This window comes from Pithys albifrons, chromosome 13, assembly GCF_047495875.1.
Source record: "Pithys albifrons albifrons isolate INPA30051 chromosome 13, PitAlb_v1, whole genome shotgun sequence".
In the NCBI taxonomy this organism is placed as follows: domain Eukaryota; kingdom Metazoa; phylum Chordata; class Aves; order Passeriformes; family Thamnophilidae; genus Pithys; species Pithys albifrons.
Genome location: NC_092470.1, coordinates 2,875,752 through 2,896,388, shown reverse-complemented (window position 1 = coordinate 2,896,388; position 20,637 = coordinate 2,875,752). Strand labels below are relative to the sequence as shown.

General features: G+C 48.9%; 1 protein-coding gene across 2 annotated transcripts in view; it reads left to right on the top strand.

The window, feature by feature from the left end:
* Positions 1 to 4,953: 4,953 nt before the first annotated feature.
* MTMR10 (myotubularin related protein 10) overlaps positions 4,954 to 20,637 on the top strand; it is a 40,902-nt gene continuing 25,218 nt past the window's right edge. Inside the window, exons 1-2 of one of the 2 annotated variants that reach the window (XM_071568675.1) lie at positions 4,954 to 5,128; positions 6,609 to 6,669. In XM_071568675.1, the coding sequence (XP_071424776.1) occupies positions 5,075 to 5,128; positions 6,609 to 6,669 (115 nt within the window). In that variant the 5' untranslated portion in view covers positions 4,954 to 5,074. Of the gene's footprint in view, positions 5,129 to 6,608; positions 6,670 to 11,151; positions 11,350 to 20,637 lie in introns of those variants that run through there. The other variant, XM_071568676.1, reaches the window with a different exon arrangement.

The window sequence follows — 20,637 nt, the reverse complement described above, 5'->3', positions numbered from 1 at the left end:
GGAAATACTGTCAGCATCCCAGGTGCTTTCTAGGGTCAGCATGAGGTTGATGTTGTTCCTTTTTTCTTCTTTATTTTTTGCTTGCTTTTGGGCATTTTTATATTTGCTACAAACTTTACATCTTGTTTTTCATCACTGGCCTTCAAATCCTACAAATACACCTGAATGTCCCAGTCATTAGAAAAATTGCTTTCACAGCTAAACAAACTAAGGGAAAACTCGAGGCAGGTTGAGGCAAGTTTAGGCAAAGCAATCCTGAGGCCTTACAAAGTCAGCATAAGGGCTGTGGTCTGTTAGGAGCAGTGACAGTTAACCTGGTTACTGGGCTATGAGGCTACATGAGCCCTAGAGGTGCTTTCTTCTCACTGCAACCATTGCAGATAAATATTCTACCACACACAGCAGTCACCTAAGCTGAAAAGTCAGCCTATTTGTGGGGTTTGGTCCCCCATTGCAATCCAGCATCAGACAGAAAAGCCAAAGTGATGTAAGGACCTGTTTGATGTGGCCATTTAAAGGCCATTTCAACTGGTACCAGGGACTGAGGGATTTGGGGTTGTCAAAAATCAGTACCCAGCAGTATGGATTGTAGGCTGACAAACCACAGGCCTTGGGAGAACTGAGACAAAGACTACAGATTTTCTTAAAACTGCAATTTTCTGTTGCTTTTTTTTTTCAACTTTTAGCCTTATCTGAAGAAACAGAATTTGATATGGCAAAGTGGTGCTTTATAGCTGATGCCCTGTATCTTTACAATGAATGTAAGCCTTGATAATAGGATTTAAATTATTCTTTGCAGTGGTTCAGCCAAAATATTTAAGTGCCTGTATCCACCTTGTGCTTGGTGTTGAAGTTAATGAAAAAGGGGTTGTGTGATCTCATGTGCCTGCTCTTCTGCAAGACAACAACCCCCATGAAGCCACAGTGCATCATCCTGCATGGTTGTAGGTGCAGCCATCTCCCTTTCCTGCCCTCTCTGGACTGGTCTTGTCAGCAGATATTACCTGAGCAGACCAACAGCCTTCAGAAATGGCCATGGAAAAAGGCTGGACTGCAGTTTAGAGGCACTAGTAACCCAACAGTCCCTCTCACAACACCTGTGTGAAATAGTGCAGACCAAGGTAGAACGTTGTACTGATGAACAGCACCAAACAGCTCCAGGCAACTCATACCTACATAATGATTAACAAGGAAAGTACCCTTATGTGACACAGCAAAACTCTGTGTCATTAAACCTCCTCACTGAAGGCTACCCCCACCTTGCAAAGGAGGCTTTTTTCCTGACATACCTCAAGAAACTAAACCCTCTGCATAATTTTTATGTCTTTTTTATATCTTTGGCCAGGACTGTCAAAATTGCTGTTTTATATAAGTAATGACATTTTAAATATTATTCTCCTGGATCTTCATCAAGGACACTCAGGAAAGACATTTTTTCCTCATCTGCCTAATAAATTTAAGGCATAATGTCTTTATTCTGTAAGAGGTAAAACAGACCTGTAGGAGTGACTTCCTCACAAGTCCTCAGCCAAAGTGGCAAAGAAACCTGAGTGCAGCCTGAGGCAACTTGGGTGCACAAACCCTGGAGTGCCCAGGTAGAGAGGCATCCAGGTAAAGTAACAAACTGTGACACTTTCAGTGAGAACTAGAACACACCTCCATCAGGGAATCCCTGCCTTTGCACACTTGCTGCAGCTCTGGGCACATGGCTCAGCTGTGAAATCAGACAACATGTCCTTTTGTCTTGGAGTTCAAACCAGTAATTGAACCAGACTTCAGAGACCTATGAAAACACAGAAGTTGCCATAGGAATCCAGGCCTGCAAAAGATCATCTGCACTGAGGCAAGTTCAGCTATGTCAACAGCACCAGTGGCAGATGGTGGTCTAACCTGTTCTTGAACATGTGTAATGAAAGCCTTTCTCTGATCTGCTGAGAGATCAAAAGGGACCATTGTGAAAATCTGTTCTGATTTAACCCCAGCCCTCACACATGGCACAAGCCAAACTGCTTCCCCAGCCACTGAGCTGCTTTGTGAAGCTGTACCAGACCTTTAAAGAATAGCCCTGATCTGATGTGCAGTGAATGCAGCAGGTAATGCAGCACAGCCATAGCTGAGCAGATTATTATCCTCACTGTAACAATTGCACTGCATGTAAAAAGAGGCCTTGGGAGACCCACACAGCTTGTGGGGGGTGATGCCACCAGGACAGCAGGGCTGGTGGGCAAGTGCAAGGGTCCTGGGCAGTCTGGAGATACCACTGAACAACAAGGCTGAGCCAGGGAAAACAGCTGGTCTGAGTAAAAATGATATTTTTTTAAAATAACGAGAATAAAAACATACATCTGCAGTCTCTTCAGTTCAGCTGACTTTGCTGCTCAGCTGTCTTCCCACCATCCTTTCAAGACTGTTCTCACAGAATAAAAGCATTCTCAGAAACCTGGGGCTTAGCAGAACTGTTTGAAGAAAGTGAGCAAGAGAGGCCAAGCTGGGATGGCACTGCCAGAAAGGAGTCAGGGGATGCAGAGGATTCCCCTACCCTGCCATCCCACAAGTGTCTATTGTGCCTGCCCAGCCTGCCCTGTGTGCCCTCTTGCTTTGCCTGCCCTGCCCTGCCTGCCTGCCCTGCTCTGCTTGCCTGTCCTGCTCTGCCTGTCTGCATCCCACTGCAAGTTGTGACAGAATTAACTTGCTCCTCAAAGCACTCACTTCTGTCAAATCAGCTTTTTTCCCCACTGGCATAAAATTCTTCCAGTGGCAACTTGTGACCCGCCCCAACAACAAAACTCACAAATCTTGTGAGAGCTTCGATTTTGTTTGTTCCTTTTCAGAACAGCACAGCAATTTCAATGTGTCAGTGCAGTCCTTAATGGAAATTTGTCTTATCCTGTGATCATTCCCTCAGGAGTAAGATTGCTTTTACAGCTACTCCTCAGAAGGCTCTGTGCTGATGGAGTACAAATAATTGTCATTTTTAATATCACTGGCAAATTTGTTATGTGCAATTTCAAGACTGGCAGATTTAGGCAGTTCCTGTTTTCCTCACTCCCTCACTTTCTCTTCCCTCTTTTCTGATTTTAATTCCCTTTCAACAGTGTTCTGAATATGAACAAGAAACTTTAAAGGATAAGGATGAGGGCAAGTCCTGCAGTATTTCTCACTTATCAAACATCCAGGGGATTTGGGTTATGAAAGGGCAAAGTCAGCAGCAGGAGAGGAGCTGTGTCTTGCTCTCACAGCCCTGCTGGGCACTCCACCACCAGCAGCATCTGCAGCACAGTGCACTCCAAAATGGACAGGGCCAAAGAAGTTGGGATCTTTGTGCAAGGAGGTGCATTTGTTTAAATAAAAACCCCACACAGTGGGATTGTATTTATCTTCTTTACAAGTCCAAGAGCAATGTGCTGTTATGGTGGTGCTTGTTGGTGCTCTCCCCTGGGCTGCTGAACAGCATGAAATGTGTGCACAGGAGCTTCTTTCTTCAATCTGGGCAGGTGTCAAGGGGTTGCTTCCCCCTCACTGTTCAATCAAAGCTTCCTGCTGGCATCAGTGGGGCATCTCAATCTAAGTTTTGGAATGGAGATTGTGCCCTTTAGAGCCTGTTCTTTCATTGAATACAATTGACTTCACAAAAAAACCCCAGAGACTAAAATGCAATGTAATGTGCTTTCTGTTAATGAGGGAAGACCTTGATCATGCTGGGTGCTGCATGTGTCATTTTGTGACTAAAAAGGTGTCCCTTTTTCTGGAGTCTTCTAGTTCTTTAGTGTCTTTATGTCACAGTGATATAAAAGCCCAGACTCTCCCCCTTCCTTACATCTCACAGCTGATGGACTATGTAGTCCCAACCTAGGGATGTCCATTAAACCACATTTCCATTCAAACTGTTGCTTCTTCTAGGAGGTACTTCCAGAGTGAAGGTGAAATCCATTGCATCAGTGCTCACATAAACACCTGCAGCACAGCCCCTTACAGGTGCCAGGGGCCACTGAGCACACACGAGCAGTCACTCGGTTCCCTCCTGGTCACAGGAGACAGCAGTGATGGATTTGGGTGGTTTAGGTGGATGACTGTTATTTCCATATTCTGGAACAGGTTCGGTGGGCAATCCCTGAGTGCCTGGAAAGCTTAACGGGAATTACAGGGGTGTTGGATCAGCATCCAGCTCCTGCAGCAGGAGGATGGCAGCGTGGAGAGGGAGGGTGACAGGGCATCACCCACGGCTTGTGTGCAGGGTGACAGTGGAAGAGCCCAGCAGCACCAGCTGATCCATAGGATGTTAAGGGATTGGAATGGACCTTAAAGATCATGTAGTCCCAACTCCCCTGCCTCGGGCAGGGTCATCTCCGACTAAACCAAGTTGCTCAAGGCCTTATCCAACCTGGCCTTGGGCACTGTCAGGGTTGGTGCATCCAGAGCCTCCCTGTGCCACCTGTGCCCGTGTCTTGCCCCCTCTGCCCTGTGCTGGAGCTGCCCCAACAGCGCCCTGGGCGGCAACAAACCCTGCAGGCCCCGAGCGAGGGTGGCACAGCTCCCAGGGCGTCCCACAGCTCCCAGGGCGTCCCGATCCGAGCCCTGGGAATGCCCCGCTCCGGGATCCGCCGCCCTGCCCGCCCGCCCAGGCCGCGCGTCCGGCGGTGCCCTCAGGCAGGCCAGGCCGGGGCCGAGCCGGGGCTGGGGCTGCGCTGGGCGGCTCCGAGCGGAGCCCCGGCCGGGCTGGGCGCCCGCTGTGCCCGGGCTGGGGTGGCGCGGAGGCCATCGCTGCTGTGCCGCGGCCGCTCCGGCCCGGCCCGGCCCTGCTCCGCCCGCCGAGGCCGCCCAGGAGCCGCCGGGCCGAGCCGGGCCGGGCCGGGCCGAAGGGCGGAGGGAGCCGCGGGGGCTCCATGAGGGGCGGTGGCGGCCCCAGCCCGGGCCTGCCCAGCCCGCTGGCTCCTCCCTGGGGGAAGGAGGGCGCGCCGGGGCCGCCCCCGCCGTGTGACGGGAGCGCAGCCCGAGCGGCCGCGGGCGCCGGGCCTGAGCCGCCGGGCGTCGGCACCAGCTCCGGGGCCCGGCCCGGCCCCCGCCGGCGGCCACGATGTTCTCTCTCAAGCCGCCCAAACCCACCTTCAAGTCGTACCTTCTGCCTCAGGTAACCGCCCGTCGCTGCCGTCGCCGCCCCGCCCTCGCTGCCCCGGCCCGGCCCGGCTGTGCCCGGCCCGGCCCGGCCGAGACGCACCTGCGGAGGGGCCGCCGGGCCCGCGGTACACTGGGGGACACTGTGGGGACAATCGGGGACACCGAGAGACACTGGGGGACACCGAGGGATATTGTGGAACACCGGGAGACACTTGAGGACACCCCGGGGCACTGGGGGACACCGGGAGACACTGGGGGGGACACTGAGGGACACCGGGGGACATGGGGGGTCACTTGGGGACACTGGGGGGGACACCGGCGGAAATGGGGGGTCACCTGGGGACACTGGGGGACATGGGTGGTCACTGGGGGACATGGGTGGGCACTAGGGGACATGGGGGGGGTCACTTGGGGACACCGGGGGGACACAAGCTGTGCGGCCGGGCCGAGGGGCAGCCCCTCGGCCCCCGCTCTGAGCCCGGCCCGGCCAGCGGGGCTGGCACCGCTCGGAAGGCTCTTGCTCTTGTTCTTGTTCGTCCACCCCGAGATTATTGTTCGGGAAGCTGCGGCTGTCGCTCCAGGTGTTCGGGCTGTGCTCGGCTCGGCAGCGCTGGGTGGGATGGGCAGAGAGCACCTGGGGCTTGTCTCTTGTGCAAATAACGAAACGCTCGCTGTGGTGGTGCGTTCACATTTAAAACTTGGCTGATGGCATAAGAAAATCAAGCACATTCATCGAACATCCACAGGGCTATGGTGTGTATGTATTGCCCTGTAGTTACCGAGTGTATCCGGAGCCACCAGGACTTCTTGTGTCATCTGGGTGTGCACTTGACACACACTGATTTATTTATTTTAGACAAGCAGGACCTCTTCTAGCAACACGTTGACATGTTGACTCATTTTTGCTTTTTCACAATTTCTTAGTATGAAATGTCAATGTAACATAATTCTGGGTATTCCTAGTTCTGGGAATGGGGATATTGCTGTCGTTGTAGGAACCCCAGGTAATTTCACCAAAGCTTCCCATCTTTTTATAGAAGTATTCTTATTTTTAGTGTTTGTAATTGAAGTGCAAATAGGCATATATGTGTTCCAGGCCTTGATTTTTTGGGAATCTTTCCTCTGTTGGAAAGTCATGCGGATTAAAAAGTTGGTAGAGAGTTTTTTGCCAACTTCAGTGTCCATGTCTGTATAAAACAGGATTTGAGCCATTATGGAATGCCAAGACAAATTGGGTTTTGTTCATCCTGTGACTTGTAGTTCAGGTTACACAATTAGTTAAACACGAGTACTTTAAATATTGTATTACTCTTCTGGTACAGAGCTAAATACACGAAAATATACTTTAAACTGTTGTTATGATTGGATTCTATCTCCTTAAGATCAGCATTTTAAGTTAAAAGAAGAAGTTTCTCCTTTGCACAAGTGGATTAGATTTGTGTCTGTTTGCAAAGTTCTGATTCTTAAGTAAAATTCTCATTTTTTTTCTTCAGGCTGAAGACAATATAGCATCAGAACCAAGGATTAAAAAACTGGAACCAGTACTTTTGCCAGGTAGGCACAAATCAGGAATCTGACAAATTCTTTTGTTGGTGTGGATTTTGATATATTTTAATCTTAGCATTGCTCCTTGAGGGAATATAAATTCTGAGTAGGAAAAGGTAATATTTGTGTCTGTAGAAAATTATCCTAACCTGTCTGAATAAATACACAGGCAATTTTACCTGTGTGATGCTTTGGTGTGTGTAGAATAATGTCTTGGTTCCATTGTGAGTGTTGGAGTTCAAACCATTGTAAGTTTTTCAACATTCTTGCCACCTTTTGGAAGACTACGAGTAATTCTGTTTTTGTCAGGTAGTCAGACAGGTACCTGTGTGTGCAGAGCCCAGTACCACAGCCTGGTAGTTTATTTTATTTTATTTTATTTTATTTTATTTTATTTTATTTTATTTTTTATTTTATTTTATTTTATTTTTTATTTATTTTATTTTAATTTTTATTTATTTTATTTTGTTTATTTTATTTATTTTATTGAATTTTATTTTTATTTTTTTATTTATTTTATTCATTTTATTTATTTTATTTTGAAGGAAAATAGTCACAGAATTTCTAGTAGTTTGGTATGATTGACTTCTATATTCTAATGCAATTTTTATTCACTCTCTTTTTGAATATGCAGCTTTTAGGTAATTTTGGAAGTTTTAGGTGTCTTGAGACCTCTATAGAATAATCTTTTTAGTGTGGGGGTGAGAAAAGCAATACTTTTATTATTGTCCATCATGACATATTTATAAAGATGCAGGGTATTAATGACTTCCATATTTGAAATAAGAAATAATCTTTGGTAAATGACAGTGTGATCAGTGAGGATTTCAAAAATCCTGTTTTCAGACACCAAAGCAACAATCTACTGTTCTCATCTTAATTTCATTGCAGGCTGTACCTCCCAGTAATAACTTTGGCTTGGAGTTTCTAGGGGTAATTTTGAGTTTAAAGCAATGCTGTTCTGCATTTATTTCTTTGCATTCACATTGTATGTTAAAAATATGAAATTTGCACACAAACTGATGAAGGAATAAACAACTTACTCTTAAAAATTCTTTCTGTCACTGCTTTATCTGGGACTAAGCAGTACTAATGCTAATTAAGTAGTACTAATTGGTATGTGATGCAGTCCAGTGAGATCCTCTAAGCTTAAGAATCTGAAATATTGTGGAAAAGGTTCAGCTGAAAGAGTAAATAACTGACTGAAAGAAAGAAATACAGATTTTGCTTGAGGCATAAATACTTAACATACATTGCTGAGATTGTTTGGTATCTGAAATACAGTTATATTTTTATGTTTGCAAAACTTCTGCTTAGCACTTGGCATCCCATTGGTTGTGTTGCAGTTGAGACTCATCCAGGGCCTTTGACTCAGAAGGAAGTGACTGCATGTCCTTCTCTGAGACATTCCACAGCAAATGCAGGGCAGTGCTTACTCTGGGCTTGCTTTACTCCAAATGGAGCACGTCCTGCCCTTGCTGTGGGACCTGGCCATGAGCACTTACAGAAATGGCTTCTGTGCAGTGACTTTTGGCAGTGTGGCTCATTCTTTATTTGTGAAACTCTGAGGTGCACTGGGAATGGTGCTGACTGGGCTTGTTTTTCTCAACTGGCTTGTATTTATTCCCTGTTTGCATCATTTTGTTTGTCTGCACTATCTTTGAAATCACCATTTGGTGGCTTTTTGGACATTTGTAGTAAGTTGCCCCAAGTTATCCAGAAGCCACAATATGTCATACCACAGACTTAAAAGTTCCACCTCCATATCCTTGAAAGGTGTTATTTTGAGTTATTTTACAATTCCATTCACTACTCTGTACAGCCACAGAGCAGCTCTGACAAAATCTTTTAGTCTGTATGGGGGGGGGGGGGGGTTCAAAGTTACTTATTTTAAATTACTTCAGTGAAACTCTTCCTGTTTAAAGCTCAGCACCAGCCTAAACACATTCTTTTTGTTGTTCCTGCCATCAAATGGTGCAGTAGAAAAGTGTATAAACAAGTACACATTGTACTGTTGGACAGACTGGCTTTTGGATTTGTCATAACCCGAGTTTCTGGCCAAATTCCAACTCATTTAATTATGTTAAGGCTGACTTGCACTGCCTTGCAAGGACAGTTTGAATATGGCATTCCTGATATCCTGTCCTTAATAGTTGTGTGAAGTTGCTTTTGCTCTCAGGAACTGAGGTGAGCCTGAGTGGCTGAATGTTTGTTGGGCCTCTTGAAGAGGTGGAGTTTTTACGGAGCTCTTTTGAATTTAAATTACATTAGCACAACCTGTCACTGGCTTTAGTAATCTTCAAAAACTGCAAGTTGTTGTACTGAGCTTTTGATTGCTAAAATATAGTCACTGTGAGGGAGTGGCTGCTTACTGAAAGCTGAAATTCCTAAGTAGCTGAATACCCTGCTGTCTAACTTGTGTTTCTGTGCTGTGAAGGTTGGGAGAGGGAGTTCCAGGCTAGGATGTCATATTCCCTTACAAAATGAAGAGGTTTTTAGAAAAAAAAAAAAAAAGAAAAGGAATTTCACTGGAATGGACTTTAAACCTGTAGAGTTTGTTTTTAAAGTTTCCTCTGGTACCCAGAAGAATAGATGCATCTCTTCAGAATTTGGAGGAAAGCCTGTATTCCCATGGAACTGTGTTCCCATGGAACTGTGTGCCCTGAGGAGGGTGGTTTGTTGGGACAAGCAACAAACATTATTTCAAACAAGTAAAACCTTGGTTGTAAGCAGAGAAAAATGAGTAATTTAATAGAATTTGGTATAGTTTCATTCCCAAACAGATAATACATGTTTGAGCTGGAGTTCCAAAGATGATTTCTTTTTCCTTTTGCAGTTCTGTTTTCCCGGTGTCGCTCTGTCATGTTTCTGCAGAGTTAGCTGGAGGGTTGGCTCTGTAACCGTTGCACTTTTTCCCTTTGTTTGTTTGCATAGCTGGTTTTATAAGCACCTCAAAGAGGAAAATTACAGCAATAGCAGGTAGTTTTGCAGTCAGCCCGTTAAAGTGCCGTGCCTGGCTGGCAGGAAATTACTTTGTGTACCTTAGGGCTGAGGGTGAAGCTGTTAAAGGTGTGTTGTGTTCTGGTGATCAGCTGTACTAGTCTGTAGTGTTTCCAAGTCATCATAAGCATAACTGGAGTATAATGCAGAGTGTGTGTCTGTGATTGGAATGGCAAAGCAGGGTGGAGGGGGTGCAACACATGGACCAGTCCAGTGTCTCTGCTGGGACCAGTGCCACGCTGTGGTTTAGGCAAGGGCAGGCACAAAGATCCTCACTGTTGCTCACACAGGGTGTTCTGCGGGAAATTATGTAACCAATGGAGCACCTGATTGAGTGTGAGAAAAGGATTGTTCCTCCCCAGTCATAATGTCCTCTTGAATTAGTTAACTTGTTGCTCAGAATACTGTGTTGCTGGTAATTCAGTTAATAGCTGTTACCTGTAAGATTTTTACAAGAAGGCTAGAAGTGGTACAATTGCTTTTGTTTTTAAAAGTTTATACAGTAAAATTACAGAAGCAAACAGAATTAGAATAGTGGATTTTATATTTAAGGCTTGCTCATGTTAAGGCAAGTTAAACGGGTACTGGTGGTGAGCTGCAGTTGAAAGCAGTTATGTCTGTTGTGTCTGCACCCTGTTTCATGGTCAGATGGTAGAAATGAACTTTAGTGCCATCACTGGTGTGTGGTCACACCCCTGGTGGGTGTCCAGGCAGGTCACAAGTCTGGCTGGACGTGGTCAGATGTCCCCTCTTGCTGGCGGTGGCTGCTGGCACAGAGAGAGAAGAGAGAACTGGCCAGGCAGCACTGCCAGCTGCTCCTCCTGCCCTCCCAGCTCCCTGCAGCCAGTGGGGCAGGCACTGCCCTCCCAGAGTAGCCCACTGGGGAGACCTGGTGGGGAGTCATGACAGAGTCATGACAGGGCATGACAGAGACAGTGCTGCCATGTTCCATTCCTCTGGCTGGGTCTGTCTTACAGGAATTTATCCACATGTTTTCTGTAGGCATGTAAATATCTGTCACCCACAGCCTCATCTGGTAACAAGTTCAGCAAGTTAATTATATGCTGTTACAAACTACCTTTGTTCTGAACTTAACCTCCGTCTAGTTTGTTTGGATAAATCCTAGTTCTTGTATGACACAGCAAACATCAAGTCATGTTCCTCCATTCCATGTGAGTCGTGACTTCCAGACATATCATATGTCTGCTCTGCTTTGCTTCCCTCTAGCTTAGTTGTCTTAAGTTGGTCCTACAAAGGAAGCTCCCCATATCTTTAATCATTCTCTTGATTATCTGTGAACATTTCCCACCTCTTGGTGAGGTGGAATTGCGTATTGTGTTCAAGATTTTTTCCACTGGATATATTTGGCTTGTATCTGATAATGCCAGTTGGCTTTGTCACCTGCTCTTTGGGTTTGGCGTGATATGTGCATATTATGTGCCCTTAGGAAGGCAACTGACTGTAGAAACCTAATTGGGGGGGGGTTGAGCCTGGATCATGGAAAGTTTTAATCTTTCACAAGAGTCTGATTCTCTCACAAGTTAGTTCCCAGCTCTTCTCCTTCCCCCCCCCTGCTTTCTGCAATTCCTTAGTACATTAAGTCATGTGTTCTGGAGCAGCTGCAACACATCTTGTGATAGGAGAAGGGAATGTGCTGTTGGACGAGGCTCTGTGTGTGCAGTGCCCCAGGTATGTTTGCTGCTCACTGCTCGGGGCTCCTGCACCTCTTCCTTGGCATTCCGTGTGCCTGGTGGTGCCCAGTGCTGGGCCTGGGGGTGTTGCTGTGCTGGGGCTGTGTGTGAGGAGCAGGGTGTGTGTGTGTGAGGAGCAGGGTGTGTGTGTGTGAGGAGCAGGGTGTGTGTGTGTGTGAGGAGCAGGGTGTGTGTGTGTGTGAGGAGCAGGGTGTGTGTGTGTGTGTGTGTGAGGAGCAGGGGGTGTGTGTGTGTGAGGAGCAGGGTGTGTGTGTGTGCGAGGAGCAGGGGGTGTGTGTGTGTGTGCGAGGAGCAGGGGGTGTGTGTGTGTGTGCGAGGAGCAGGGGGTGTGTGTGTGTGTGCGAGGAGCAGGGGGTGTGTGTGTGTGTGCGAGGAGCAGGGGGTGTGTGTGTGTGTGCGAGGAGCAGGGGGTGTGTGTGTGTGTGCGAGGAGCAGGGTGTGTGTGTGTGTGCGAGGAGCAGGGTGTGTGTGTGTGTGCGAGGAGCAGGGTGTGTGTGTGTGTGCGAGGAGCAGGGTGTGTGTGTGTGTGTGAGGAGCAGGGTGGGGGGGTGTGTGTGTGAGGAGCAGGGGGTGTGTGTGTGTGAGGAGCAGGGGGTGTGTGTGTGTGTGCGAGGAGCAGGGTGTGTGTGTGTGTGTGCGAGGAGCAGGGTGTGTGTGTGTGTGTGCGAGGAGCAGGGTGGGGGTGTGTGTGTGTGCGAGGAGCAGGGTGGGGGTGGGTGTGTGTGCGAGGAGCAGGGGGGGTGTGTGTGAGGAGCAGGGTGGGGGGGTGTGTGTGAGGAGCAGGGAGGGTGTGTGTGTGTGAGGAGCAGGGTGTGTGTGTGTGTGTGAGGAGCAGGGTGTGTGTGTGTGTGTGAGGAGCAGGGTGTGTGTGTGTGTGTGAGGAGCAGGGTGTGTGTGTGTGTGTGAGGAGCAGGGGGTGTGTGTGTGTGTGAGGAGCAGGGGGTGTGTGTGTGTGTGTGTGTGTGTGAGGAGCAGGGTGGGTGTGTGTGTGAGGAGCAGGGTGGGTGTGTGTGTGAGGAGCAGGGTGGGTGTGTGTGTGTGAGGAGCAGGGTGTGTGTGTGTGTGTGAGGAGCAGGGTGTGTGTGTGTGTGTGAGGAGCAGGGTGTGTGTGTGTGTGTGTGAGGAGCAGGGGGTGTGTGTGTGAGGAGCAGGGTGTGTGTGTGTGTGTGAGGAGCAGGGTGTGTGTGTGTGTGTGTGTGTGTGAGGAGCAGGGAGGGGGTGTGTGTGTGTGTGAGGAGCAGGGAGGGGGTGTGTGTGTGTGTGAGGAGCAGGGAGGGGGGGTGTGTGTGTGTGAGGAGCAGGGAGGGGGGGTGTGTGTGTGTGAGGAGCAGGGGGGGTGTGTGTGTAAGGACCAGGGACCACAAGAGTGGGTTACTGTGTAACCCCACAGATCGGTCCTCTCTGCCTTTCATGGGTGTTCGGGAGCAGTTTGCCTTGACCCCTCGGAGGGACAGCCGGGATTGTTCCCTCGGTACAGGCAGTGATGCTGTTCCTGGCACTGCCTCTTCCCAGGGACATTCCTGGCCTGAGTTGTTGCTGTTCAGGCCGGCAGTGCCGATCCCTGCAGGATGTGCCGATCCCTGCAGGATGTGCCTCTGTTGCTGGGCGGTGGTGGGAGCCTGTCAGTGCTTGGGGCACCTGAGCAGCCCCTGTGTGAGGGCAGGTTCGGAGTGCTCCTGGTCCTCCTTTCCAGTGCCTGCCAAGCCTCTTTTCTTGTGCAGCTCAGTGAGACATCATATTGCAGGGCCAGGAGCTCTTCTTTGAAATGGGAATGTCAGTATGGCAGTTTGTTTGTTTGGTTTTAAAGTTAGTATGTGATAACAACAAAGGGAGATGGCTTTGTAATTGCAATTTGTTTTCAGAAATCAGTGTCATACACGCGCATGAATTTATTTTCAACAATTAAAAACGGACAGATTAGAAAATCAGAAGAGCAATTTGGAAAGTAATGCAATCCTCTAAAGTTTTTCTGAAGCAGGATCTTTTCCTCTCCCCTCTCCCCTCTCCCCTCTCCCCTCTCCCCTCTCCCCTCTCCCCTCTCCCCTCTCCCCTCTCCCCTCTCCCCTCTCCCCTCTCCCCTCTCCCCTCTCCCCTCTCCCCTCTCCCCTCTCCCCTCTCCCCTCTCCCCTCTCCCCTCTCCCCTCTCCCCTCTCCCCTCTCCCCTCTCCCCTCTCCCTTTTTTTTTGTGGTCTATGCAAAGGTTACCAAAGTTTTTTCAATCACTTATGGGAGCTTTGAATTCTAGATCTGAAATCTGAAACAGCAGCTTTCTGCAAACTAGTGTTTCATACTGCAAGAAGTTTAAAAATGAACCAAGCATTTGACTTATATTTAGAATAAATGAGACATCACTTCCAGTAATTATGTAGTAAATACTCTTTTCTATTACAGCTTTTTTTGTTTGTTTGACTCAAAGTAAATGTTCAGGCATGGTTTGGGTTCAGTTAACTGCTTGTTTTGTGTTTGGTTTTGCTTTTTTTAAGCCTTGGCATGACCTCAGTAGTACCAGGCAGAATGTAAGTACCAGGTACTGTCTTAGACATGGGTTTTACTGAATGGAGTAAGTTTGTCCTGCCTTCTTTGTCTTTGACAACATTTCTTCAAGCTTCTGACTAGTAATATATTCCAAGTATTTGTAAATATCTACAGAAATACTTAACTCTTTGCAACAGATTAATGGTAGGGCAATATGGAAATAATTCCTTAAAGGTAGAAGGATGACCCTGCTGCAAAATGAAACATTTCAGTGTTTTTACATGTGCATTTTGCAAAGCATTTCCAAACAAATTCGTGTCTGCCCACTCTGTCCCATGTATATTTAATGCTCCAAGTAATTGAAGTCCTGAAAGGGGATAAAATGTTAGTGTGGATTCTGAGTTGTCAGATGACCAAGTTACTGGGGGTTTTGTCAATTATATTTACTTCCAAAGAAGTAAGTCCTCAGTGGACTAATTCTGCACTAATTTCTAAACATATATTTTTGTAGTGATTTATTTATTAAGCCAAACCTGTGTAATTTAAAGTAGACCCCAGAATACATTACAATTCCAGCTTGTATTGGTAACAGAGTTAAAAAGAAACAGACTGAAAACCTCAGTCCTCTCAAATTGTTCCTGATTATATTGTTTAGGCACAGTCAGGCTTTGGGAATCTGTAGTTTATGAAGCCAGACTAAAAATATGCATAACACAAAGACACTCCCTGCCTGTTGTTCACAGTACAGAACTCTGACCAAACCACTGCTAAAAGTTTCATTGGAAGGGCTTTGGTGATTGGGTTTATTTTAGTTTGGCCCAACAGTCCACCTGATGCCAAAGGAGCTGTTTGCATTTTTGTCACCACAGATGTGTGTTCTTATTAACTCTTTGGTGCTGCCCCTTTCTGTGCAGCCAAAGAACAAGCTGGGTCAGAGCTGCTAATTCAGATGAAATCAGAACTGGCAAAAGAGGAAGAAAAAATGCAGGGTTAGAATTATTTTCCCCAGGATGGGTTTTCTGATGCAGCAAAGAAAGTGCCAGCACAGGGCTGGAGGTGGGGCTGAATGTTGAACATGGAAGTGTTTCTATTTTAGGGGGAACACAAGTTGCTGATTAAAGCCACTTGATAAGTAGCATTTTAGTCCACTGCAATACCTTGTTTTCCATCTGGTTGGTAATGAGAGCTCTGCTTCTGATGGATGTTCCCTTCTTGCCACCTGAACTCCTGTTTGTTGCCTGCTCTGCTTTCCTGTGTCCTTCCCTGTGGTTCTGAGGCAGCTTTTGTGGAGCATCCAGCCTAGTTCAGGAAAGCACTTGTCTCCCCAGGGAATTTCCTTCTGCAGGTTCCCAAAGATCAGGCACTGCTGGGCAAATCCTGACCTTAGTAGTGTTGTTGTTGTGCCTGGGAAATGAAGGGATGATCTTTGAAGACTTTCACCAAGAAGCCTTTACTTTTTTTGCTATTTTTTCACTACTTTTTCCCTTACTGAGCATTTTTTAAGTTTATCTAAGCTCTTGTCACACTCTTCCTATTTTCTCTTTGTCAGCACACTGGAGAAACTGTGCAATATTTCTATACAATATTTCAATAACAATTTTCAAGTGAGACTGGCAAGGCAAGGCCTTTTGGTGCTGTGCACTTCAAACACAGCACCCTCCAAGCAGTGCTCAGAGTTGTTCTTGGACAGAAATCTCAGGTTCTTCTACTAAAAATTATTGCAAATAGAATTTGTCCAAATTGCTTTTTGTTCCCCAGTAATCACAGAATTGAACTTGCTTGTGAAACAACATTTTACTTTGGTTTTATTTTACTTTCTGCAGATGTTCAGAAAATTAAATGGAGTCTGTTCTTTAATTGTGGAAATATTGAAAAATAGTTGTGGGGAAAGACAGACATCTACAAGAGTGTGCAGGTTCTTCTGTCTTCACATGTCTGAAATACACTGTAAGAACTCATGAAAATCAGGAAAGAGATAAAAGAAAATTATTTCATGAGCTTACAAATACTTTTTTCTTAAGTTTGGAAGTGGCTGAACACACTGAACAGAAGATTCATTTAGAGGTGGACTAGAGACCTTTATATCTAAATGCTGGTTGCATACTAATGAACTCACACAGCTTTGGTATTCTCCCTGCAAGAGAGCAGCTGAGAGGGTAAAAATGTTCCAGATTTCAGTTACTTATTAATGAAGCTTTTATTGGAAGTTCTTATTTGGGAATTTCCAGAAGTTAATTATTTGCCAAACATTCCACAAGTGCATTCTTAATGGTTAAATGGCTACTTGAATTCACTTGGGGTTTTCCATTGTAAACTTATAAGACTTTCACATGAAGAAACTATTTTTCTGTTATCTTAATTGGGTATAATTATAAATGAGAAAGAGTTGTTTAGTGTATTCGGGTGCCAGGTTTTTATGAATTTAGGTAGACATTTTATGAAATATTAATAACCTCTGTTGTCCTGATGTCTGTTAGACCTTGAACATACATCAAACATACCCAGGGAGCTTAAATGCTCATTAAGGAAAGTTTATGCAAATAAATCCATTCTTGTGCTTCTGGTACAGCCCTGGAAAAGTTCCCTTAGCAACATGTAGGGTACCTGCAAACTTGGTGAGCATGGGGGATTTGCATTATTGATTTATGGGCTGTGATTTAGGCCATTCCCTGCCTCTTACAAGTGTCAGGTTCTTGGTGTGATGAGAATATTGTCTGTTAGCATTTGAAATCTGGATATCTGCACGTGTGCCGTGCTCTGTCTCTGTGTGTTGATCTGTATGTGTCTCTCTCTATAAATACAGCTCAATTCCTTTGGTTGTGCAGCACTGTTGTGTTCAGGGTTTGGTTTGCTGAATCCTGCTCAGTCTGTGTCTCCTCATACATTAATAGTGTTGGGCTCCTTGGTGCTGCCCCTCAGCCTCTTCCCTGGGCACTGAGGGTCTGAGATGGGCTGTTCTGCTCTGTTCCTGCTGGACCCATGGGCAGCAGAGCTGAGCTGGAAACTCGTTTGGCTGCTGAAAACCTGGACATTGCTTGAGGTCTCTGTTGTCACATTTCTTGAAGTTAAGATAATACAGAATCTTAAAGTAGCAAACATAAGAACTGGCTGTGTAGGTAAAAGAGGATTATTTGTGCATCTCCTGCTGCTGTAAAGAATCCAGACTGTTCTCTCTGGAGAAAAAAGGGACATTTCAGTGTACAAGTTCTAAAGCACTGCTAATTTTAGCAGTTCTTGCTTAGTTTCTCAGATCTATCAGATTTCCTTATTGCCTCATTGCCCTGTGATTGATAACAAAATACACAAAAAAATCTAAGAATTTTTTAAGGTATTTTGTGTAACCTGTGTTTCTGCAGGTGTTAGATCCAGAGCTCCTGAGACAAAGATAAACCAAACCAAAAAATTAAACTTGATCCTGTGAGGCATGGCATCAAAAGTTACAAAAATATTGTGGGGGAAATGGTGCAGAACATCCTTTATTTTAGGATGTGAGTGATCAGGGGTTTTGTTTTCAAATTTTGAGGAAGCAAATTGCAGCAAAGCCTGGCCTAGACTTGGTGTGACCTCAGGTTGGGGAGAACGTGGTGTTGCTCCTGCTCCTGCTCCCCACTGATCCCTCCTGCTGCTCCCCACTGATCCCTCCTGCTGCTCCCCACTGATCCCTCCTGCTGCTCCCCACTGATCCCTCCTGCTGCTCCCTGCTCCCCACTGATCCCTTCTGCTGCTCCCCACTGATCCCTTCTGCTGCTCCCCACTGATCCCTTCTGCTGCTCCCCACTGATCCCTTCTGCTGCTCCCCACTGATCCCTTCTGCTGCTCCCCACTGATCCCTTCTGCTGCTCCCCACTGATCCCTTCTGCTGCTCCCTGCTCCCCACTGATCCCTCCTGCTGCTCCCTGCTCCCCACTGATCCCTTCTGCTGCTCCCCACTGATCCCTTCTGCTGCTCCCCACTGATCCCTTCTGCTGCTCCCCACTGATCCCTTCTGCTGCTCCCCACTGATCCCTCCTGCTGCTGCTCCCTGTGCCCCACTGATCCCTCCTGCTGCTGCTCCCTGCTCCCCACTGATCCCTCCTGCTGCTCCTGCTCCCCACTGATCCCTCCTGCTGCTCCTGCTCCCCACTGATCCCTCCTGCTGCTCCCTGCTCCCCACTGATCCCTTCTGCTGCTCCCCACTGATCCCTTCTGCTGCTCCCCACTGATCCCTCCTGCTGCTGCTCCCTGTGCCCCACTGATCCCTCCTGCTGCTGCTCCCTGTGCCCCACTGATCCCTCCTGCTGCTGCTCCCTGTGCCCCACTGATCCCTTCTGCTGCTCCCCACTGATCCCTCCTGCTGCTGCTCCCTGTGCCCCACTGATCCCTCCTGCTGCTGCTCCCTGTGCCCCACTGATCCCTCCTGCTGCTCCTGCTCCCCACTGATCCCTCCTGCTGCTCCTGCTCCCCACTGATCCCTCCTGCTGCTCCCTGCTCCCCACTGATCCCTTCTGCTGCTCCCCACTGATCCCTTCTGCTGCTCCCCACTGATCCCTCCTGCTGCTGCTCCCTGTGCCCCACTGATCCCTCCTGCTGCTGCTCCCTGTGCCCCACTGATCCCTCCTGCTGCTGCTCCCTGTGCCCCACTGATCCCTTCTGCTGCTCCCCACTGATCCCTCCTGCTGCTGCTCCCTGTGCCCCACTGATCCCTCCTGCTGCTGCTCCCTGTGCCCCACTGATCCCTCCTGCTGCTGCTCCCTGTGCCCCACTGATCCCTCCTGCTGCTGCTCCCTGTGCCCCACTGATCCCTCCTGCTGCTGCTCCCTGTGCCCCACTGATCCCTCCTGCTGCTGCTCCCTGTGCCCCACTGATCCCTCCTGCTGCTGCTCCCTGTGCCCCACTGATCCCTCCTGCTGCTGCTCCCTGCGCCCCACTGATCCCTCCTGCTGCTGCTCCCTGCGCCCCACTGATCCCTCCTGCTGCTGCTCCCTGCGCCCCACTGATCCCTCCTGCTGCTGCTCCCTGCGCCCCACTGATCCCTCCTGCTGCTCCCTGCGCCCCACTGATCCCTCCTGCTGCTCCCTGCTCCCCACTGATCCCTCCTGCTGCTTCTCCTTGTGCCCCACTGATCCCTCCTGCTGCTTCTCCTTGTGCCCCACTGATCCCTCCTGCTGCTCCTTGTGCCCCACTGATCCCTCCTGCTGCTTCTCCCTGTGCCCCACTGATCCCTCCTGCTGCTGCTCCCTGCGCCCCACTGATCCCTCCTGCTGCTCCCTGTGCCCCACTGATCCCTCCTGCTGCTGCTCCCTGCGCCCCACTGATCCCTCCTGCTGCTGCTCCCTGCGCCCCACTGATCCCTCCTGCTGCTGCTCCCTGCGCCCCACTGATCCCTCCTGCTGCTGCTCCCTGCGCCCCACTGATCCCTCCTGCTGCTGCTCCCTGCGCCCCACTGATCCCTCCTGCTGCTGCTCCCTGCGCCCCACTGATCCCTCCTGCTGCTCCCTGTGCCCCACTGATCCCTCCTGCTGCTTCTCCCTGTGCCCCACTGATCCCTCCTGCTGCTCCCTGCTCCCCACTGATCCCTCCTGCTGCTCCCTGCTCCCCACTGATCCCTCCTGCTGCTCCCTGCTCCCCACTGATCCCTCCTGCTGCTCCCTGTGCCCCACTGATCCCTCCTGCTGCTCCCTGTGCCCCACTGATCCCTCCTGCTGCTTCTCCCTGTGCCCCACTGATCCCTCCTGCTGCTTCTCCCTGTGCCCCACTGATCCCTCCTGCTGCTTCTCCCTGTGCCCCACTGATCCCTCCTGCTGCTCCTTGTGCCCCACTGATCCCTCCTGCTGCTCCTTGTGCCCCACTGATCCCTCCTGCTGCTCCCTGTGCCCCACTCATCCCTCCTGCTGCTCCCTGTGCCCCACTCATCCCTCCTGCTGCTCCTGCTCCCCACTCATCCCTCCTGCTGCTCCTGCTCCCCACTCATCCCTCCTGCTGCTCCTGCTCCCCACTCATCCCTCCTGCTGCTCCTTCTCCCCACTGATCCCTCCTGCTGCTCCCTGTGCCCCACTGATCCCTCCTGCTGCTTCTCCCTGTGCCCCACTGATCCCTCCTGCTGCTTCTCCCTGTGCCCCACTGATCCCTCCTGCTGCTTCTCCCTGTGCCCCACTGATCCCTCCTGCTGCTCCCTGTGCCCCACTGATCCCTCCTGCTGCTCCCTGTGCCCCACTGATCCCTCCTGCTGCTCCCTGTGCCCCACTGATCCCTCCTGCTGCTCCCTGTGCCCCACTGATCCCTCCTGCTGCTCCCTGTGCCCCACTCATCCCTCCTGCTGCTTCTCCCTGTGCCCCACTCATCCCTCCTGCTGCTCCCTGTGCCCCACTCATCCCTCCTGCTGCTCCCTGTGCCCCACTCATCCCTCCTGCTGCTCCTGCTCCCCACTCATCCCTCCTGCTGCTGCTCCTGCTCCCCACTCATCCCTCCTGCTGCCGCTCCCAGCTCTCAGCACCTCCAGTCCTGCCTGTTTTGGCTCCAGTTCCCAGGTGTTCCCATATTCTGCTGCCTGATTTCTCTTTTGGTTGTAGTGCATTATGGTGGATTAGATACATACTACAGGTTCTCTTAACATCCACAATAGGAACCCATCAGTGCACCTGCTTTGGGGAGATTTAGCAGAATTTTTCTGAAGCTGAACAGTTTTTGAGGCCATGTGTTAGTGTTGGGTGTACCAACCAGGCCGATCCTTCAGAGTCTTGTGTTATTTTTCTGATTCATGTATTCAGTGTAGAATATTTTTATTAAACATGATTGGGCTTTATGTGTAAGG